General features: G+C 42.7%; 1 protein-coding gene across 2 annotated transcripts in view; it reads left to right on the forward strand.

The window, feature by feature from the left end:
- LOC146508722 (NACHT, LRR and PYD domains-containing protein 3-like) overlaps positions 1–19,222 on the forward strand; it is a 23,234-nt gene continuing 4,012 nt past the window's right edge. Inside the window, exons 1-11 of one of the 2 annotated variants that reach the window (XM_085178141.1) lie at positions 1–115; positions 3,068–3,158; positions 4,598–4,705; positions 6,330–6,437; positions 7,040–7,103; positions 8,066–8,086; positions 8,153–8,294; positions 8,804–10,601; positions 10,691–10,864; positions 11,243–11,416; positions 14,407–14,580. In XM_085178141.1, the coding sequence (XP_085034267.1) occupies positions 3,082–3,158; positions 4,598–4,705; positions 6,330–6,437; positions 7,040–7,103; positions 8,066–8,086; positions 8,153–8,294; positions 8,804–10,601; positions 10,691–10,864; positions 11,243–11,416; positions 14,407–14,580 (2,840 nt within the window). In that variant the 5' untranslated portion in view covers positions 1–115; positions 3,068–3,081. Of the gene's footprint in view, positions 116–3,067; positions 3,159–4,597; positions 4,706–6,329; positions 6,438–7,039; positions 7,104–8,065; positions 8,295–8,803; positions 10,602–10,690; positions 10,865–11,242; positions 11,417–14,406; positions 14,581–19,222 lie in introns of both variants that reach the window. The other variant, XM_085178140.1, reaches the window with a different exon arrangement.

Consider the following 19,222-nt stretch of genomic DNA (forward strand, 5'->3'; position numbering starts at 1 on the left):
TAAACAGCACGTAATCAGCTGACTTCAACAGCACGTAATTAGCTGACTTCAACAGAACCTCATACTTTCGCTTCTCCTTTTGCGCCACAACGGATAACTCGGTAACATATAAAAGGTAGGTCAGCAGAACTGCTGTTCACTGCTGCTGTTCAAGTCTGAGGTTACGTCTAATTTCTACTGTATCGAAGTGTACGGCGTCGTTTAGCGAGTATACAAAATACGGAAATATCTCTAATAGTTTGTCTTTATTATCCAAGCAAACTGAAAACCATTTCGACTACATAGCCGAAAGTAAGGACGTAATTAGAAAGCTTTATCGGGAAAATGTATTATTTACGTGATGAAACTGGTAATAAAAAGCAGACAAACACCGTGTGAACATCAGTATGAACCTAAGAACTGATCGGGGCCCGCTGTTGTTTTCCTGTCGGACTAACTCTACCCTGGTGTTCACAGTACTTAGATAACACGTCATACAATTTAGTGCTATGAGGAAGTGAAACTAGGTTAAAAAGGACTAGGGGAGACCGGGGATAGTTGTAACATTTTTGACATTTCTGTCTGTAAATTGGAGCTCTTTTAAGGTAGTGGATTCAAAATGTAATGCAAAGTATTTACATGTCTCTGCTATTAAATAGTGCAGCTATTTTTTCTGCAGCACAATTACCCATTGCATGGTATGGTCTCAAACACAAAGAGTGAAATGTTACAATTAACCCCATAGTCTGGGTTAGTTGTAACATATCCTGGGGTAAAATGTAACACAATGAAATAAGGGTACTAACAAAGCATTAACATGTAATCTTTGTTTATTCAACACATGAATGCACTTAGAGCCATTTATGTAGCTGTGTGTGTGTGTGACAGAATGCAGAAATCTAGCTTTTGAACATATTCCAACCCCCCAAAAAAGACAAATTATGGAATTTTCTGCAACTGAATATTTCATTCATTTTGGTTGGTCTTCCTTGAGTTTGGCCTCATTGGCTCAGTGGGCATTATAACCTACAACTCTTGCACCAATTTTGAACATAACAATGAAGCTGAAAAAATGTAGTTGTTCACCAGCATCGCAATTCCATTACTTTTTATCATGGCTTACCTTGGTGTGGTTTGCAAAGTGCTTCAGAAAGATGAGGAAATCTGTTTCTTGCACCCATCCTGATTTATTTCCACTACCAGTACTTCCTACTGGTCCATCTCTGACACAGTGGTCTGCATAATGTATGTGTGGGAACACAAACAGTGGAGGAATTGTGTTGCCAATGGCATTAACCGCATATACAAAAGCGACCAGTGAACCTCTCTCTGCTGATGTCGTTGCCCCAACTTGTTTAATATAAGTTAAAGTAATAGTGTGGTAAGTTTAACATCTGCATTATTGTTACAACTAACCCAGATTTTTGCTGTTACAACCGACCCAGACTCCTATAGCCATGAACTAGCTAACATTACAGCCAACGGCTAAAACATTAGCACTAAAGACCTACACAGAATATATCCCCATAGACATACAAATAACATAATTTAAGTTTGATGAGTTTAACTGCAAAGCAGATAATGCTATTAGAAATTGAAATAAAGTAGAAAAACTTACTTTTTGGCATACAAATTACTTTTTTTTCGTGTTAAATTGTCTGTGTTTGACAAAATGTGCTGATTTTTCACATGTGATAGCAGAACTGAATTGGGCATGCACAGGATGAGTCACATCATTTGAAACTTAGCCCTGATTGGAGAAATTGGAAGTGTTACAACTGACCCACGTTACAACTATCCCCGGTCTCCCCTACTGGAAGCATACAAGGCTGACAGGCACAGGCATCCTTTCCGGGGGATGGGTGTCGGGGGGAGGTACTTAAAATATGAGCACATATTTTCAGCATATAAGTATTTCAGTTTGCGTTCAGGAAAGAACTACTCACCCATCAGAACATCATCTTTTAGGTTTTGCACTTAGCAAAGTCAGTGACAACACTGCTCAAATCCAAAGCCCTGGCACTGTACTTATCCTGCTCTCTTTTCACCTCCCTCTTTTGAGCATAAGTGTTATTTACAATCATCCATCTCAGTCATAGCTAGCTATCTTAATCAGATGATGGTTTGATGGCAGATGATGGAATGTATCGATTCAAACTGTATTCAAACAGTAGCAACAATGACGACTTTGACTGGCAAATAATATTGATTACAGCTGCTGGCAGTTCAATAAGGCCAGATTATTAGAAGGAATTAAATAAAGATTTGATTAGACTCCGATGGCTCCTCACAGAGTGGTGATAGGAATTGAGGCAGGACCCTCTGGTAGATGCTGGTGGTGTTGAAAATAAGATGGAGGCTTGGATGAAACGACTTGTGTGAGGTGGGGAGGTGGGTTGCACATAGGTTTCTGCAAGGGAAAATCGAAGATGAGCAGTGTGATTTAAAATATGGTGCTTGGAGGGTAATTGGTTTCAAGAAGGTGGGCAGGAAGATGACTGGAGAACAGCAATGATGCCAGCATTGAGTTTTACAGTGTGGGGAAGTGGAAGTGATGTAATGAAAAAGAGAATGTCGGATTAATTCCTGTATTCTCCTAAAATGTCCTAAAGCCAGGTATAATGTGGTCCAGGACACTCACACTCACACTACCTTAGCACATCAAACTCCACTCACTGTATTCCCTGATGATCAGTTTACTGAGTTTATTCATTACTGAAGGCATAACAAAACAAATAGTACAAGAAGAAAACAATTAATAAAAGACAGTGCACAAATGTGTGATTATGTAAGTGCACTTTTGTATTTAAGTGTTAATGTATGTGTTTTGTCATGTGTTCATGCGTGTTTATTGAACTGTCTTATAACGGCAAAAAAACAATATTCATTTGTCAGCTGGTACGTGATGTGTGAATCCTGCATCTCCTGCTAGAAGCTGGAAGAACAGGCTGTTGTGTGACTATGTCTCACAACAATAATTTAAGGAGGTTCATTAGGACCTAATGAACCTCCTTAAATTATTTAACAACCCTGTTATGAGCATGTCCTTATGATAATGGAGCATGATGAGTTTGGTTTTTTTGTAAAGGTAAAAACTGTCCTATGAGTCAGTCTGAGGAAAAAGATGAGGGACTGCTGCCCTCAAATGAGGAACATGGCAGCCAGGCAGACCGCGAGAGGTAAGATGGAAATCTCTTTCAACTCAAAATCCTCTGATTTAAAGTTTTGGAAAATGTTTTGTTAGGTTGGGATTGGGTATTTTTGTTCTGTCCCTTGTTCTAAAAAAGCATGTCCTTTACCTTTCAACTGGGCTCTTTTGGACATTTTAGAGACTGAATATATATAATACATATACTATCATTCAGGGAACTATAGAAGGGATATTTGTACTTAGAAATGTAGGAAATAGTCAAAGCCAAATACTTGAAGTGATACTTTTTACTATTTTATATGGGTCCTTGGGTCCCATTCTGTCCCTTGTCCTTGTTTTTTTTTTTTTGTTTTTTTTTAGCAGAGTCCAATCTAGCCTTTCTATTCTTAAGGCTTGCAGAGTGGCTTGCACCTTGGAGTTGAACCCTCTGTATTCACTTTCATGCAGTCTTCTCTTTATGGTAGACTTGGATATCAATACACCTTCCTCCTGGAGAGTGTTGTTCACTTGGTCGGTTGTTGTGAAGGGATTTCTCTTCACCATGGAAATGTGGTCTTCTGTAAATATCCAGGTCTTTTTGTGTTGCTGAGTTCACCCGTGTTTTATTTCTTTCTCAGCATGTACCAAACTGAAGACTCCTAATATTGTAGCAATTTCTCGGATGTCTCCAAAAGTTGATTCTGTTTATTTGGATGTAGCTTTTTGAGCTACATCCAGATGAACAGAATCAGCTTTTGGAGATTTACTTACCTGGATGATTGAGCATGCATCAAGGAATTTCTCAGATGGGTTTTTTCTGTTCTTAACGGGAATATGTTTCAGTAAACAGAAAACAAAACTTGTGTCAGTATCCAAATATATATTAACCTAATTATATATAATGAATATTTCTGAAAGCCGGTGAATGGAATAAAATTTATTAAAAAATGTTTATTTATATCATGAAAGATAAGAATGCAGTAAATCAACAGAGTTATATATTGTTTCATACTCCATGTCCAATATGCTCTAAAAAATAATTCATTTTTTTCAGTAAAACTCTTCACATGGATGTTAAAGACATTACATTGGTTAGCAGTTAAACACATGTTGGTAGCATTCTTGGACAGATGTATATAACCTCGACTTCCAAACTAGCTTTCTGTTGTCACATCTTGACATTTTCAGAGCACACACAAACCAGAGTACAAAAGTATAACCATAAACTGAATTAAAACATGAAGCATGTTGAAAAATAATATTCAAAGTAATATATAACAAAATACGAGTAGTAAGTAATAAATCACTTGGTTATCATGAAGTTAAACATCAAATCTCCAACATCCTAAACAGTATAAGGTACTCAGTACCTTTCCTCTAATTTGTCTGGCTATGTATGGTAACTAGTACCACTTACCATTTTTCCTGTCAGTGACTGAAGTCCATAGAACTCCCGTGTGACTTTTTTGTATGATACATTTCTTTCAGGACTAAGCAGGAACATTCAAACTCAACTTTACAAAGCTGTGTATCCATGGAGAGCCAGAGATCCAGGGATTACCCGATTAGTTTCAACCAACAAGAATCAGCTACAGAGTAAGTCAGCAAAGCAGTTTTTAGCATAACTGTGAAATTATTATTAAAAGATTTATATTGTTTGTTTCTCTTGCTATCAACTGTGTCAGTCAGTAGGCACAGACTTCCCGAGGCAAGTACCATGGGCTCCATTTAATGCTTTTATTATTATTTTTTTAAATGCATATTTGTTTTAATATGTTCTGTCCCAAACTGAATATGTTGTGTTGTTATGTAATGTATACAAATATGTCTCCTCTTTGTATGTAGAATAAATTTGTTCTATTATTCCTTTTTCTTTGTTTTAAACACTTTACAAAGCCAAAATCTAAACTTGCCTCTGTCTCAGTATGTAATGACTTTTTGTTTTAATTTTCATGACTGTGGATAACAGCTCATTCAAATCAGAAATCCATTATTTCGGAATATTTACTTGGATCAATCAAAAAATCAAATCAATAAATAATGTATGGTACTCAGTGTCTGAAAAGTATGTTCATTAATATTCCATACTGATTTTGACCTCATATACCGCAAATTACTGCATCAATACAGTGTGATCTGGAGGTGATTAGTGAGTGGCATTACTGATGTGTTATTTGACTCCTTAGCAGTATAAGAGGGACATGATTTAGTAATCATCAATAATAAGTCATGTTGTGCCCACAGGGGTCACCAGACAGTGTCAGAGGGGTCCACCTATCATCAGACAGACTTGGACTCCATATTTTTGTACCAAACTGTAGATTTTGCCACTCCTAATATTGTAGCAATTTCTCAAATGGCTTTTTTTTATCAGTTTTCACTCCTTAAAGATGGTTTGTTAACCTGAATGGAGAATTCCTTTGACAGCATGTTCTGTTCACAGTAAAATCTTCCAAATGCAAGCGCTACGGCTCAAATCAACTCCAGGCCTTTTTTCTCCCTAACTGATCATACATATGACATAGCGAAGGAATTGCCCATCCATGCCCATGAAATAACCTTTGAGTCAATTGTCCAATTATTTTTGTTCCTTTTAAAAAGAGGGTGGCACATGGTAAGGAGCTGAAACTCCTAAATCCTTCTTCCAATTTGAATGTGGTTACCCTCAAATGAAAGCTGTGAATCTACACTTTCTGTTCATGTTTATTATATAACTACAACTGGAATATGTTTCAGTAAACAGAAAACAAAACTTGTGCCAGTATCCAAATATATATCGGCCTAACTGTATATAGTGAATATTTCTGAAAGCCATTGAATGGAATTAAATTGATTAAAAATTTAAAAAAAACATTGTTTGTTTATATTGTGATGGACTGAGTTGAAAAAATCACAGGAATTATTAGAAAAATAGGGTTTCCGTTTATTTAACCCAAAAAAATCATATTTACAAAAGTAATAAATGTTGAGCTCATAAAAGACAACAGGGTTGCAACACTCACTTGTTGAAGGTTGGATGATTCCAAGAGACAGCATGAGGTCCACCTCCTCCTTTAGCTCCACCAGGAAGTGTTCTGGTATCTTGTAACTCAAACGCTTCACAGCTGCATCAGGTCTTAAAACAATGTCATGCTCCACCAGACTTGTGGAGCATGACATTGTTGGAGCATAACTAGTGACACTTATCCTTTGACTTTTTTGTGTTGTCCATTTCTTTCAGGACTAAGCAGGAACAATTAAACTCAACTTCACAAAGCTGTGTATCCATGGAGAGTCAGAGATCCAGGGATTACCCGATTAGTTTCAACCAACAAGAATCAGCTACAGAGTAAGTCAGCAGAGCAGTTTTTAGCATAACTGTGAGATCGGTATTAAAAAGATCTATGTTGTTTGTTTCTCTTGCCATCAAGTGTGTCAGTCAGTAAGCACAGAATTCCTGAGGCAAATACTATGGGCTCCTTTTAATGTAGCTTCTATTATTTTTTTAAATGCACATTTGTTTTAATGTGTTTTGTCCCAAACCAAAAATGTTGTGTTGTTATGTAACGTATACACATATGTCTCCTCTTTGTATACAGAATAAATTTGTTCTCTTATTCCTTTTTCTTTGTTTTAATGTAATGACCTTTTTGTTTTAATTTTCCTGACAGTGGCTTACGGCTCATTCAAATCAGAAATCTACTATTTCCAAATATTTACTTGGATCAATCAAAAAATTCAAATCAAGAAATAACGTATATTACTTAACGTCTGAAAAGTATGTTCATTAACATTCCATACTGATTTCCATCTTCTTCACCACAAACTACTGCATCAATACAGTGTGACCTGGAGGTGATTAGTGAGTGGCATTACTGATGTGTTATTTGACTCCCTAGCAGTAAACCTGATGCAGCTCCCTAGCAATAATGAGTCATGTTTTGCCCACAGAGGTCACCAGACGGTGTCAGAGGGGTCCACCCATCATCAGACAGACCTGGACTCCATATTTCGGGTTAGTAACTGTATAAGCAACCCTCTGTAAATAAATAAAAGAAACAGAGTACTTTAACTGGTCTAGTTCACCAAAACATATTTTGAGTGTATTCTGAGAGTGTGTGGTGGAGGTCCTGATCCAGGAAATCTTCAACTTCCACATTTTGCAGAACACTGAGAAAAACTGGGGACATTCAGTCCATATGAACTATCTTCCACGCTTCTACTGCTGAGTCAGCAGTAGGAAACTGCCTGTGGCCTATTGTGGTGGCACTTACACAACCAGATGGTCGACACTTCATGTAATGTAATGTGGGCCCCTTCTTGGGGGGGACTGAATGAGTTTAACCCTGAGTTCCTGAAGTCTTAGGATGTTGTTGGGCCATCTTGATTGACATAGCTGAACCTCTCAGGATCACATCTTTTTTGATGTTGCCCTTTTGGTGTCATCAAGTATTGACCTCTACTTGAAACTCAGTATGAAATGGCTGGAATGAGAATTTGCACCAAGTCTAAAGCAGTGTTTCTTATTAAGGGTTTAAGGGGAAAAGTGTCCACTCCAAATTGGGGAGGAGCTGTTTCCCCAAGTGGTGGAATTCAGGTATCTTGGGTTTTGTTTATGGGGAGGAAAGTGCAGAGTGGGATTGACAAATGGCTTGGCACAGGGTCTGCAGTGTTTTGCACCAGTCTGTTGTGGTAAAGAAAGAACTGAGGTGAAACTATTTTGCATTTTATACCATCAACTTTACAAACAAACTAAAAGAATAAAATGATAAAATAATATGTACATGTGCGTGGAATGAGTTTGTACACATGGCTCTTCCCTAGATATAGAAAGAAAATAGAAAGGAGTCAACTGAAGGTACATAATAATACATTTTGGACAGAATGTAGGTCTGTGAAATGAAGAATCAAAGCTTTTGACAGAGATACATTTCTGCTTCTGAAACTGAAATTTAATCGAGTATTATGGTATTACAGGTTGTTGAGGAGAACATTGTTACTTTTGTGAAAAATGAGCTGAAGACATTCTGTAAATTGCTGAGTCCAGATTACCCAAAATGCTTGGAGAGTCAAGCTAAGGATGAGGAGATAAATAATAGTGAAGATGAAGACCAGATATGGAGGAGCAGAGAGGCTTTTCTGAAAATCACACTGCAGGTCATGAGACGAATGAAACATGGAGAGCTGGCTGACTCTCTGCAAAACAGTAAGAGGTTTTTAATACAGTAGATGATGAAAAATAAACATACAAGCCAAAACAATTAAAATCTGGGGTGCTGAAAATCTTCTATACAAAACCTTACATCTTTAAAGATCTTCTTGGCTATGCATACTATCCAAGAGTATATCAAGAGTTTCTGTCTGGGTTGTAGAAATCACATTTTTCTATCAGTAAAATTCTTTATAAGCAAAATGATCAACTTATTGTCACTACTGAATCACCCAGTGAGTGATTCAGTAGTGACAGTAAGTTGATTATTTTGCTTATAAAATTTAGGATTATTTCAATATCACATGTGTATAAAATTAACATGTGAACCAAACTCCCCCAAAAGAAACAAATTTCTACCATCACATTAAGAGATAAATGTGGCTTTGTTTGTGTCAGCTTTTTATTATTTTTCTGTCACCTAATTTGTCTTTGGTTTAAAGTAGGGAAATTGAGATACCTGTACAATGGTCTAATTTAATACAATTTATCATTTTTCTTTTTAGGAGCTTATGGGGCCATGTGTCCATATAAACTCAAATCAAGTCTAAAGAAGAAGTTTCGGTGTGTGTTTGAGGGGATTGCCAAAGAAGGAACTCCAACTCTTCTGAATCAGATCTACACAGAGCTCTATATCACAGAGAGGAGATTTACAGAGGTCAACTCGGAGCATGAAGTCAGACAGATTGAAGCAGCATCCAGGAAATCAGATGGAATTGAACCAAAAATCAAACAAGAAGACATATTTAAACTCTCTACTGAAAGAGATGAACCAATTAGAACAGTCATGACAATGGGAGTGGCTGGCATTGGGAAAACAGTTTTAACACAGAAGTTTGCTTTGGACTGGGCTGAAGGCAAAGACAACCAGCATATCCAATTCATATTTCTATTTTCTTTTAGAGAGCTGAATGTGCTGAAAGAGAAAATGTTTAGTTTGGTGGAACTTGTTAATCACTTCTTTCCTGAAATGACAGAAGAAGGAATCTGCAGGTTCCAGGATTTCAGGGTTTTGTTTATCTTTGATGGTTTGGATGAGTGTCGACTTTTGTTGGACTTCCACAAAACTGATATCCTGACTGATGTTACAGAGTCCACCTCATTGGATGTGCTACTGACAAACATCATAAGGGGGACATTGCTCTCCTCTGCTTGCATCTGGATAACCACACGACCTGCAGCAGCCAATCAGATCCCACCTGAGTATGTAAACATGGTGACAGAGGTTAGAGGTTTCAATGACAGGCAGAAGGAGGAATACTTCCGCAAGAGATTCAGTGAAGAAGAGCAGAGTAGCAGAATTATTTCCCATATCAAGAGGTCACGAAGCCTCCACATCATGTGCCACATCCCTGTCTTCTGCTGGATCTCTGCTAAAGTTCTGGAGAAGGTATTAAAAACAAAAGAAGGAGGAGAGCTGCCCAAGACCCTAACTGAGATGTATGTTCACTTTCTGGTGGTTCAATGCAAACAGAAGAACATCAAGTATGATGGAGGAGTGGTGACAGATTCACACTGGAGTCCAGAGACCAAAAAGATGATCGAGTCATTGGCAAAACTGGCTTTTGAGCAGCTGCACAAAGGGAACCTGATCTTTTATGAATCAGATCTGACAGAGGGTGGCATTGATATCAGAGCAGCCTCATTGTACTCAGGAGTATTCACACAAGTTTTTCAAGAGGAAAGTGGATTGTACCAAGACAAGATGTTCTCCTTTGTCCATCTGAGCGTGCAGGAGTTTTTGGCCGCTCTTCATGTCTATCTGACATTTTTCAATTCTGGAGTCAATTTGATGTCAAAAGGAACTTCAGTGTGGTCCAGACTGTTTAAAGCCGAACCTGATTCAGTGTCTCTCTACCAGAATGCTGTAGACCAGGCCTTACACAGTCCAAATGGACACCTGGACCTATTCCTGCGCTTCCTCCTTGGTTTATCTTTGGAGAACAATCAGAGACTGCTACACGGTTTAGTGAAAGAGACAGAAAGCAGCTCACTAACCAATCACAAAACTGTCCAGTACATCAAGAATAAGATCAGTTCCACTTCCTGTCCAGAGAAGAGCATCAACCTGTTTCATTGTCTGATTGAGCTAAATGATTGTTCTCTAACAAAAGAGATACAACAACACTTGAGCTCAGGACGTTTGCCCATAGATAAACTGTCTACTTTTCATTGGTCAGCTTTGGTCTTCATTTTACTGTCATCAGAAGAAGAGCTGAATGTGTTTGACTTGGATAAATACTCTGCTTCAGATGAGGTTCTTCTGAAGCTGATGCCAGTGGTCAAAGCATTTACTAAAGCTGTGTAGGTTAAATAGCTGTATAAATCAAATGTATAAAATATATATTACAAGGTCTGTCAGTTCAAATACTTTTTCTTGCAAATACTTTTAGGGTGAGTTGCCATGACCTGTCAGAGAGAAGTTTGAAGTCCCTGGCCTCAGTTCTCAGCTCCCAGTCCTCCAGTCTGAGAGAGCTGGACCTGAGTTACAACAACCTACAGGATTCTGGAGTGAAGCTGCTCTGTGAAGGATTACAGAGGCCACACTGCAAACTGGAAACACTCAGGTTAGGATTAAAATAATCATATAGTTATTTAAAACCTGCTTTAGCATGGGTACATGTCATCAAATGTGTAACGAGTAATGTAATTTCTTTATTATAACTGACTGTTGTCAGATTTAAAAAAATATATTTATTTATTTATTTGCAATAACTGTCTCTTTAACATACCCCACTGTTCTTAATACTGCTAATGTAATAATAAAGGTGTAACTACTGTCATTTAATATTTTTTGATAAATGTGATTCTATAATAACTGTAACCTAACAAAATATCCTCCAAATGCTTATCTTTATTTTTTTGGCAATAGTGGAAAACAGCTGCACGTTAAGGACAATGGGTTGTTGTCATCACACTATTTCGTTATTTGTTCCTTTTTTTAGTCTTTGTTGCTGCAACCTGTCAGGAAAAAGCTGCGAGGCACTGGCTTCTGTTCTCAGCTCCCAGCCCTCCAGTCTGAGAGAGCTGGACCTGAGTAACAATGATTTGGACGATTCAGCTGTGATGCTGTTCTGTGAAGGACTAAAAAGCCCAGAATGCAGACTGGAAACTCTCAGGTCAGGATACAGCCATTTGTTCAGTCTCTTAAAAAATGATCTAGGGCCAGGTGTGGGCAAACTTTTTGGCTCAGGGGCCATACTGAAGTTCAAAATTTACAAAATGGGCCAGGCCAGCACCAGATGCATACATATCAAACAAAAACATTAAGAAGGCATTATAGTGTTAATACTTACATTCACCTTTAGTGGGAACAGTGTTGTTCATCACCCTTTTTTGTCAGTGCATCGAAATCTGGTGTTAGATTTGTTGTGGCAATTCTCAGAACAGATCTGAGATGTTCATTACTCAACTGGGATCTGTGGGGTGCTTTGTTGTTGTTCATCACACTGAAAGTCTGTTCACATACGTACGTAGAGCCAAACAACACCAGCATCCTCTGTGACATCTTCTGGATCTTTGGAAATTTGGCTGCGTTTAATGATGCATAAAACTCATCCTGTTTTAAGACAGTTGAACTTCTCCTTTAAGACATTGTCACATTGGAGATCAATCACTTCGCTGTTTCCGGGTCTTGTGTGAAGGGACATGACACCAGCTGAAGTGACTTTTCAATTTTCCCAAAATGAGAAAACCGACGGCAGAATTCCTCATGGGGGACATCCATTGATTTCCTGTATTTTTCACATGTTGAGGTACCTCTTTCAGCATAGCCAGTGTGGGGAAATGAGCAATATAATGTAAATGACTCAGCTTTTTTGTTTAGCTTGCTAGCTAAGTCTTTGTCGATTACCTCAACACGGCAAGTCACTGTCCTGCATGATAAGCTAATTTTTTCAAATTTGTTCTTGCTCTCAGGACACAAGATACCTGCTGTCTCTACCATGCACTCTTTAGGAAACTCCCCATCAGAGAATGTCTTGCTGGCCTTTGCTAATTTAAATGCCAGTAAATAACTTGCCTTTGTGCTTGATTCTTGGATGGTAGTTTGTCGGATAAAGGTGTTTTGCTGAGCCTGCAAACTAGCTGTTAATCTCTGAGCGGTAGTCGTCCATTCTTGCGTTGACAGGTTGTTAGCATAATTAGTATGCTTAGTGGAAAAGTGACGGCTGATGGTGTATTCCTTAAAAATCGCAACGGTTTCTTGGCAAATAAGACATACAGCCTTTGACCGAACATCTGTGAAAAAGTATTTTGTTGTCCATTCCTTGTTGAAAACTCGGCACTCACTGTCGAATTTTCTTTTCTTTGGCCCACTCATTGTTGCAGAAAGGTTCAGAGCAGTAGCAGAGTAACAACAGAGAGTATCCCGGGCTTGTACAGTTTTTAGTTTTCACAGCACAAATGGGTATGTGGCGGGGCATGGCTTGCGGTTCCGTGCAGGGAAGGCGGACAGACCTGGACGGCATTCGGCTGCTTGAGCTGGAAGCAGCGGTGGCAACAATGGAAGAGCCGAGACAGAGGTCCCCGTGCCAGGGGAGCCCCCTCGATTGGAAACAGAAACAGCTCTAGTAAAAATCACAAATGATCTTCTGCTTGCAGCTGACTCTGGAGTTATCACTGTCCTCATCCTCCTTGATCTTACCGCAGCTTTTGATACTATCTCTCACCGCATCCTTCTTCATAGATTAGCATCTATTGGGATCAATGGTACAGCACTCGCCTGGTTTACCTCATATCTCTCTGGCTGCTCACAGATTATTCAATTACTCACTCACAGGTAACTATCTACTCCAGTTAATTCCGGTGTAACCCAAGGCTCTATCCTAGGGCCTTTCCTTTTTATTATCTATCTCCTATCCCTAGGCAATATTTTCAAGAAATATAACATCCGATTTCACTGCTATGCAGATGACACCCAGTTTTACTTATCTTCCAAACCCACAACTACTCTCCCACCCACATTTCTGATTGTTTAAGTGAAATCAAGGTTTGGTTTACTCACAACTTTCTTAAACTTAATGGCAATAAACAGAATTTATTCTAATAGGCACCAAATCAAAACAGACTAAAGTTCCAACCAGAACTTTTTCATTATCCATTAATAACTCTGTTGTCACTCCTTCCCCTCAGGCTAAGAGTCTTGGTGTGATCCTTGACAGCATCAAGGCTCAACCCTACCCACTCCTTTTCTCCTATAAACAAATACAAGCTAAGCTGGTTAAGAGGCTGGTTAGATGATCAGGGAACCAAATAATCCAAATAATCAAATAATTCTGCATGCGTGTCTATGGACACGGTGGACCGGTGTTTATTACACACTTTGCTGTGATTCTGGGTTGAACAGTTATAAAAAAATATATACGTGTGTGTATATATAAAGTTTTGAGCCACCCCTCAAATTTTATATTTTTCTAGAAAAATGAGAAACAATTGCAGTGATTGTTTTGAAACAAAATATAGGTTATAAGTATATATTTCTAATCTTCCCTTAGTTATAGTGCAATGGGTCTAGGCTGCTGGGGGATTTCCGTGATGCATTCTTTCTTCTTCAGTCACTTTTCTCACTCACTACATGTTTATACACCTCTCTGCACTGAATTATTAGTTATTCTTGATCTCTGGCTTTTGTCCTGTCTTCCTTCCTCTCACCTCAGCAGATGGCCGCCCCTCCCTGATCCTGGTTCTGGTGGAGGTTTCTTCCTGCTAAAAGGGAATTTTTCCTTCCCACTGTCACCAAAGTGCTTGCTCATATCACTTAGTCATGATTGTTTGGGTTTTCTCTGTTGTATTATTGTAGGGTCTACCTTACGATATAAACCGTTGCGGTTTGGTGTTGTATAATTATAATTCAGTTGAATTGAAATGAAGTCAAATAAAGAGACTGATTAAGTGCAATTGAAAGTCAATATTTGGTGTGACCACCTTTTTTGTTTAAAATAGCCTGAACTGTCTTTTGCAAGCTTTCTTATAATTTCTTTAAGTAGTTTTTCAGGAATAGTTCCTCTGGCTTCTTGAAGAACACTCAAAGTTCTTCCTTGTGTTAGTCTTGACACTTTTTTGCTGTTTAGACTTCAGAAATCTCTGTTTGTGTGTTTTGTGTGTGTAGGCTGTTAGGATGTCTGATCACACAGAAAGGCTGTGCTTCGGTGGCTTCTGCTCTAAATTCTAACCCAGCTCACCTGAAATTGTTGGATCTGAGTTACAATCATCCAGGAGAATCTGGAGTTAAGCTGCTCTCTGCTGGAAGAGAGAATTCAAACTGGGCACTGAACGATCTCAGGTATGAATAGACCAAGGTGTAAATGGATTTTCTTTAAAATATTTCAGAAAATCACGATAAGGTTCCGTGAATCGCAACCTTATCGTGGTGGAGGGGTTTGTGTGTCCCAGGGATCCCAGGGGCTATGTTGTCTGGGGGCTTTTGCCCCCTGGTAGGGTCTCCCATGGCAAATTGGTCCTGGGTGAGGGACCAGACAAAGAGCGATTCAAAAGACCCTTATGAAAAAAACACCGAGGGAACAGTTTACCCTGCCCGGGATAGGGTTACCGGGGCCCCGCCCTGGAGCCAGGCCCGGGGAGGGTGCCCGAGGGCGAGCGTCTGGTGGCCGGGCCTTAGTCCATGGGGCCCGGCCGGGCACAGCCCGAAGAGGAGACATGGGCCCATCCTCCCGCAGGCCCACCACCCGCAGGAGGCGCCATAGGGGTCGGGTGCATTGTGTGCCGGGTGGCGGCCAGGAGCGGAGGCCCTGGCGGACTGACCCCCGGCTGCCAAGACTGGCAATAGGGACATGGAATGTCACCTCTCTGGTGGGGAAGGAGCCTGAGTTAGTGCGTGAGGTTGAGAGGTACCGGCTAGATATAGTCGGGCTCACCTCTACGCACGGCTTGGGCTCTGGAACCAGTCTCCTGGAGAGGGGCTCGACTCTGTCTCTTTTTTTTTTTTTTTTTTTTTTTTTTTTTTTTTTTTTTCTTTTTTTCGCCTGTCCCATTTGGTTCTTTAGCCGTCAGAATTGTTGTCTGAAGACCAACAAGGATACCCAATGGATTTATTTTGCCAAATGGATCATCATGGCATTGCCGTATTGGTCCATTTGATCGACCTTTGTTTTTATTATTTATTTTATTTTCAGTTGTTACAGACGGGACAGACATGAGTGAGGGATAGGAAAGGGAGAAAGAAAGAGGAAGGAAAAGAAAAACAGAAGGGGAGAGGGACAGTGAGAAAGGGGGGAAGAAAAAATATCTCCGGGATCACCTGTTGAGAGAAAAAGAATAGAAAACAAGCAAAAAAACAAAACAAAACAATGCAACATACTATACACAACACCATCGCATTAATCTAGCTAAGTGAAAACAGCAGTAAATACTAAATATTGAATGTTGTTGTGCAGCACGCAGGACAGACAGCGCACAATGTGCTTTGAAGTAGCAGCCAAGAAAGGTGTGATTTAAGTCTACGAATAGTGAACACCCATGTGCACACCTGTGTGGATCGGCGCGCTTGTATTCAAATGGTTTCCCCATGTAATGGTCTGCTAGAGGATGTAGAGAGCCATAGCCCCGTCCCCCAGGGCATGAAGCAGGCATGGAGGAGATCCAGGCCCCAGACATCCAGAGGCCCCAGAGTGCAAGAGCCCAAGGAGGACCACCGGAGGGGCATCCGTGCCACCTTCATGGGAAGGGCTGAGGATCCCCAGATGAGGGGTCACCCAGTAGCCACCGGGCAGAAGCTAGAGGGGGCTGCACCGGCGTGCCCGCCGGCTCTGCCGGCAGCCAGCTGTGCCAGAGTGAACCGAGCCGCAGGCACAGAGGCCGGAGGCCCGAGGGCCCCCCGCGCCCCGGAAGAGGCCTGACCGAGCAGCAGGCGCCAGGCCCCGCCAAGTAGTCACCGGGAGTGAGCTGGTACATACCTGAGCGCCCAGCCCCGGACACCAAGAACCACCAACGCACCGACCCCTGAGGGCATCAGTCACCGGCTCGACTCTGTCTCAGTCTGGAGTTGCCCCTGGTGAGAGGCGGCGGGCTGGGGTGGGTATTCTAATATCCCCTCGGCTTGCTGCCGGTACGTTGGGGTTTTTCCCGGTGGACGAGAGGGTTTGTTCCCTGCGCCTTAGGGTCGGGGAACGGGTCCTGACTGTCATCTGTGCTTATGCGCCGAGTGGCAGTTCGGAGTACCCAGCCTTCTTAGAGTCCCTGGGGGGGGGGTGCTGGAAGGTGCTCCACCTGGAGACTCTGTTGTCCTGCTGGGAGACTTCAATGCTCACGTGGGTAACGACAGCGAGACCTGGAGGGGCGTGATTGGGAGGAACGGCCTCCCTGATCTGAACCCGAGCGGTGCTTTGTTATTGGACTTCTGTGCTAATCACAGTTTGGCCATAACGAACACCTTGTTCGAACATAAGAGTGTCCATAAGTGCACGTGGCACCAGGACGCTCTAGGCCGTAGGTCGATGATCGATTTTGTAATCGTATCACCAGACCTGCGACCATATGTTCTGGACACTCGGGTAAAGAGAGGGGCTGAGCTGTCAACTGATCACCACCTGGTGGTGAGTTGGATCAGGTGGCGGGGGAGGACGCTGGACAGACCTGGTGCACCTAAACGCGTAGTGAGGGTGTGCTGGGAACGACTAGCAGAGGCCCCAGTCTGCGAGATCTTCAACGCACACCTCCGGCAGAGCTTCAACAGCATTCCGAGGGAGGCGGGGGACATTGAGTCCGAATGGACCATGTTCAGCGCCTCCATTGCCGAAGCTGCTGCATTGAGCTGCGGCCGCAAGGTGGTTGGTGCCTGCCGTGGTGGTAATCCCCGAACCAAATGGTGGACACCAGAGGTGAAGGGAGCCACCAGGCTGAAGAAGGAGTCCTATCGGGCTTGGTTAGCCTGTGGGACTCCGGAGGCAGCCGACAGGTATCGACAGGCCAAGCGGAATGCGGCTCGGGCAGTGGCTGAAGCAAAAACTCGGGTGTGGGAGGAGTTCAGAGAGGCCATGGAAAAAGACTTTCGGACTGCCTCGAAGAGGTTCTGGCAAACCGTCAGGCGTCTCAGGAGGGGAAAGCGGTGCTCTACCTGCACTGTGTATAGTGCTGGCGGAGCGCTGCTGACGTTGACTGAGAAAATTGTCAGGCGGTGGAAGGAATACTTCGAGGACCTCCTTAATCCCACTGACGCGTCTTCTGAGGAGGAAGCAGAGTCTGGGGATGAGGGGAATGACCCGCCAATTTCCGGGGGCGAGGTCACTGAGGCAGTTAAACAACTCCTTGGTGGCAGAGCCCCTGGTGTTGATGAGGTCCGCCCCGAGTTCCTGAAGGCTCTGGACGTTGTAGGGCTGTCCTGGTTGACACGCCTCTGCAATGTTGCGTGGAGATCAGGGGCAGTACCCGTGGATTGGCAGACCGGGGTGGTGGTCCCCATCTTTAAGAAGGGGGACCGGAGGGTGTGTTCCAACTACAGGGGGATCACACTCCTCAGCCTCCCCGGGAAAGTCTATGCCAGGGTGCTGGAAAGGAGAGTTCGTCCGCTAGTCGAACCTCTGATGCAGGAGGAACAATGCGGTTTTCGTCCTGGTCGCGGAACACTGGACCAGCTCTTCATCCTCTCGAGGATACTTGAGGGTGCATGGGAGTTTGCCCAACCAGTCTACATGTGTTTTGTGGACTTGGAGAAGGCATTCGACCGTGTCCCTCGGGGTGTCCTGTGGGAGGTGTTGCGGGAGTATGGGGTGTCTGGCCCATTGCTACGGGCCATTCGATCCCTATACAACCGTTGCAAGAGCTTGGTTCGTATTGCCGGCAATAAGTCGGACTTGTTCCCGGTGGGTGATGGGCTCCGCCAGGGCTGCCCTTTGTCACCGGTTCTGTTCATAATTTTTATGGACAGGATTTCTAGGCGCAGCCAAGTGGTGGAGGGCTTTCACTTTGGTGGCCTCAGGATCTCATCTCTGATTTTTGCGGATGATGTGGTTCTGTTGGCTTCATCGGGTGAGGGCCTCCAGCTCGCACTGGAGCGGTTCGCAGCCGAGTGTGAAGCAGCGGGAATGAGGATCAGCACCTCCAAATCTGAGGCCATGGTTCTCAGCCGGAAAAGGGTGGAGTGCCCACTCCGGGTCGGGGATGAGGTCTTGCCCCAAGTGGAGGAGTTTAAGTATCTCGGGGTCTTGTTCGCGAGTGATGGGAGAAGGGAGCCGGAGATCGACAGACGGATTGGGGCTGCAGCTGCAGTAATGCAGACGCTGCACCGGTCCGTCGTGGTGAAGAGGGAGCTGAGTGTAAAAGCGAAGCTCTCAATTTACCGGTCGATCTACGTCCCTACCCTCACCTATGGCCACGAGCTGTGGGTAGTGACCGAAAGGACGAGATCGCGGATACAAGCGGCGGAAATGAGCTTCCTCCGAAGGGTGGCTGGCATCTCCCTTAGAGATAGGGTGAGAAGTTCGGCCATCCGGGAGGGGCTCAGAGTAGAGCCGCTGCTGCTCCACGTCGAAAGGAGCCAGCTGAGGTGGTTTGGGCATCTGACAAGGATGCCCCCTGGGCGCCTCCTGGGTGAGGTGTTCCAGGCATGTCCCACCGGGAGGAGGCCCCGGGCAGACCCAGGACACGCTGGAGAGATTATATCTCTCGGCTGGCCTGGGAACGCCTTGGTGTTCCCCCGGATGAGCTGGAGGAGGTGGCTGGGGAGAGGGAGGTCTGGGCCTCTTTGCTTAGGCTGCTGCCCCCGCGACCCGGCCCCGGATAAAGCGGATGAAGATGGATGGATGGATGGATGGATGGATGGATATTTCAGAAAAAAACAAACATAAAAATGAAACCAGACTAATTTCTAAGCAGCTAAAATTAATTTCTCTTAATGTTATGATTACAAAAAACAACAACTTTGTCCACATCATTTCTTGTTAATTGCTGTTAATTGCTTTTTCAATACC

Source organism: Neolamprologus multifasciatus, chromosome 11 (genome assembly GCF_963576455.1).
Source record: "Neolamprologus multifasciatus chromosome 11, fNeoMul1.2, whole genome shotgun sequence".
NCBI lineage: Eukaryota > Metazoa > Chordata > Actinopteri > Cichliformes > Cichlidae > Neolamprologus > Neolamprologus multifasciatus.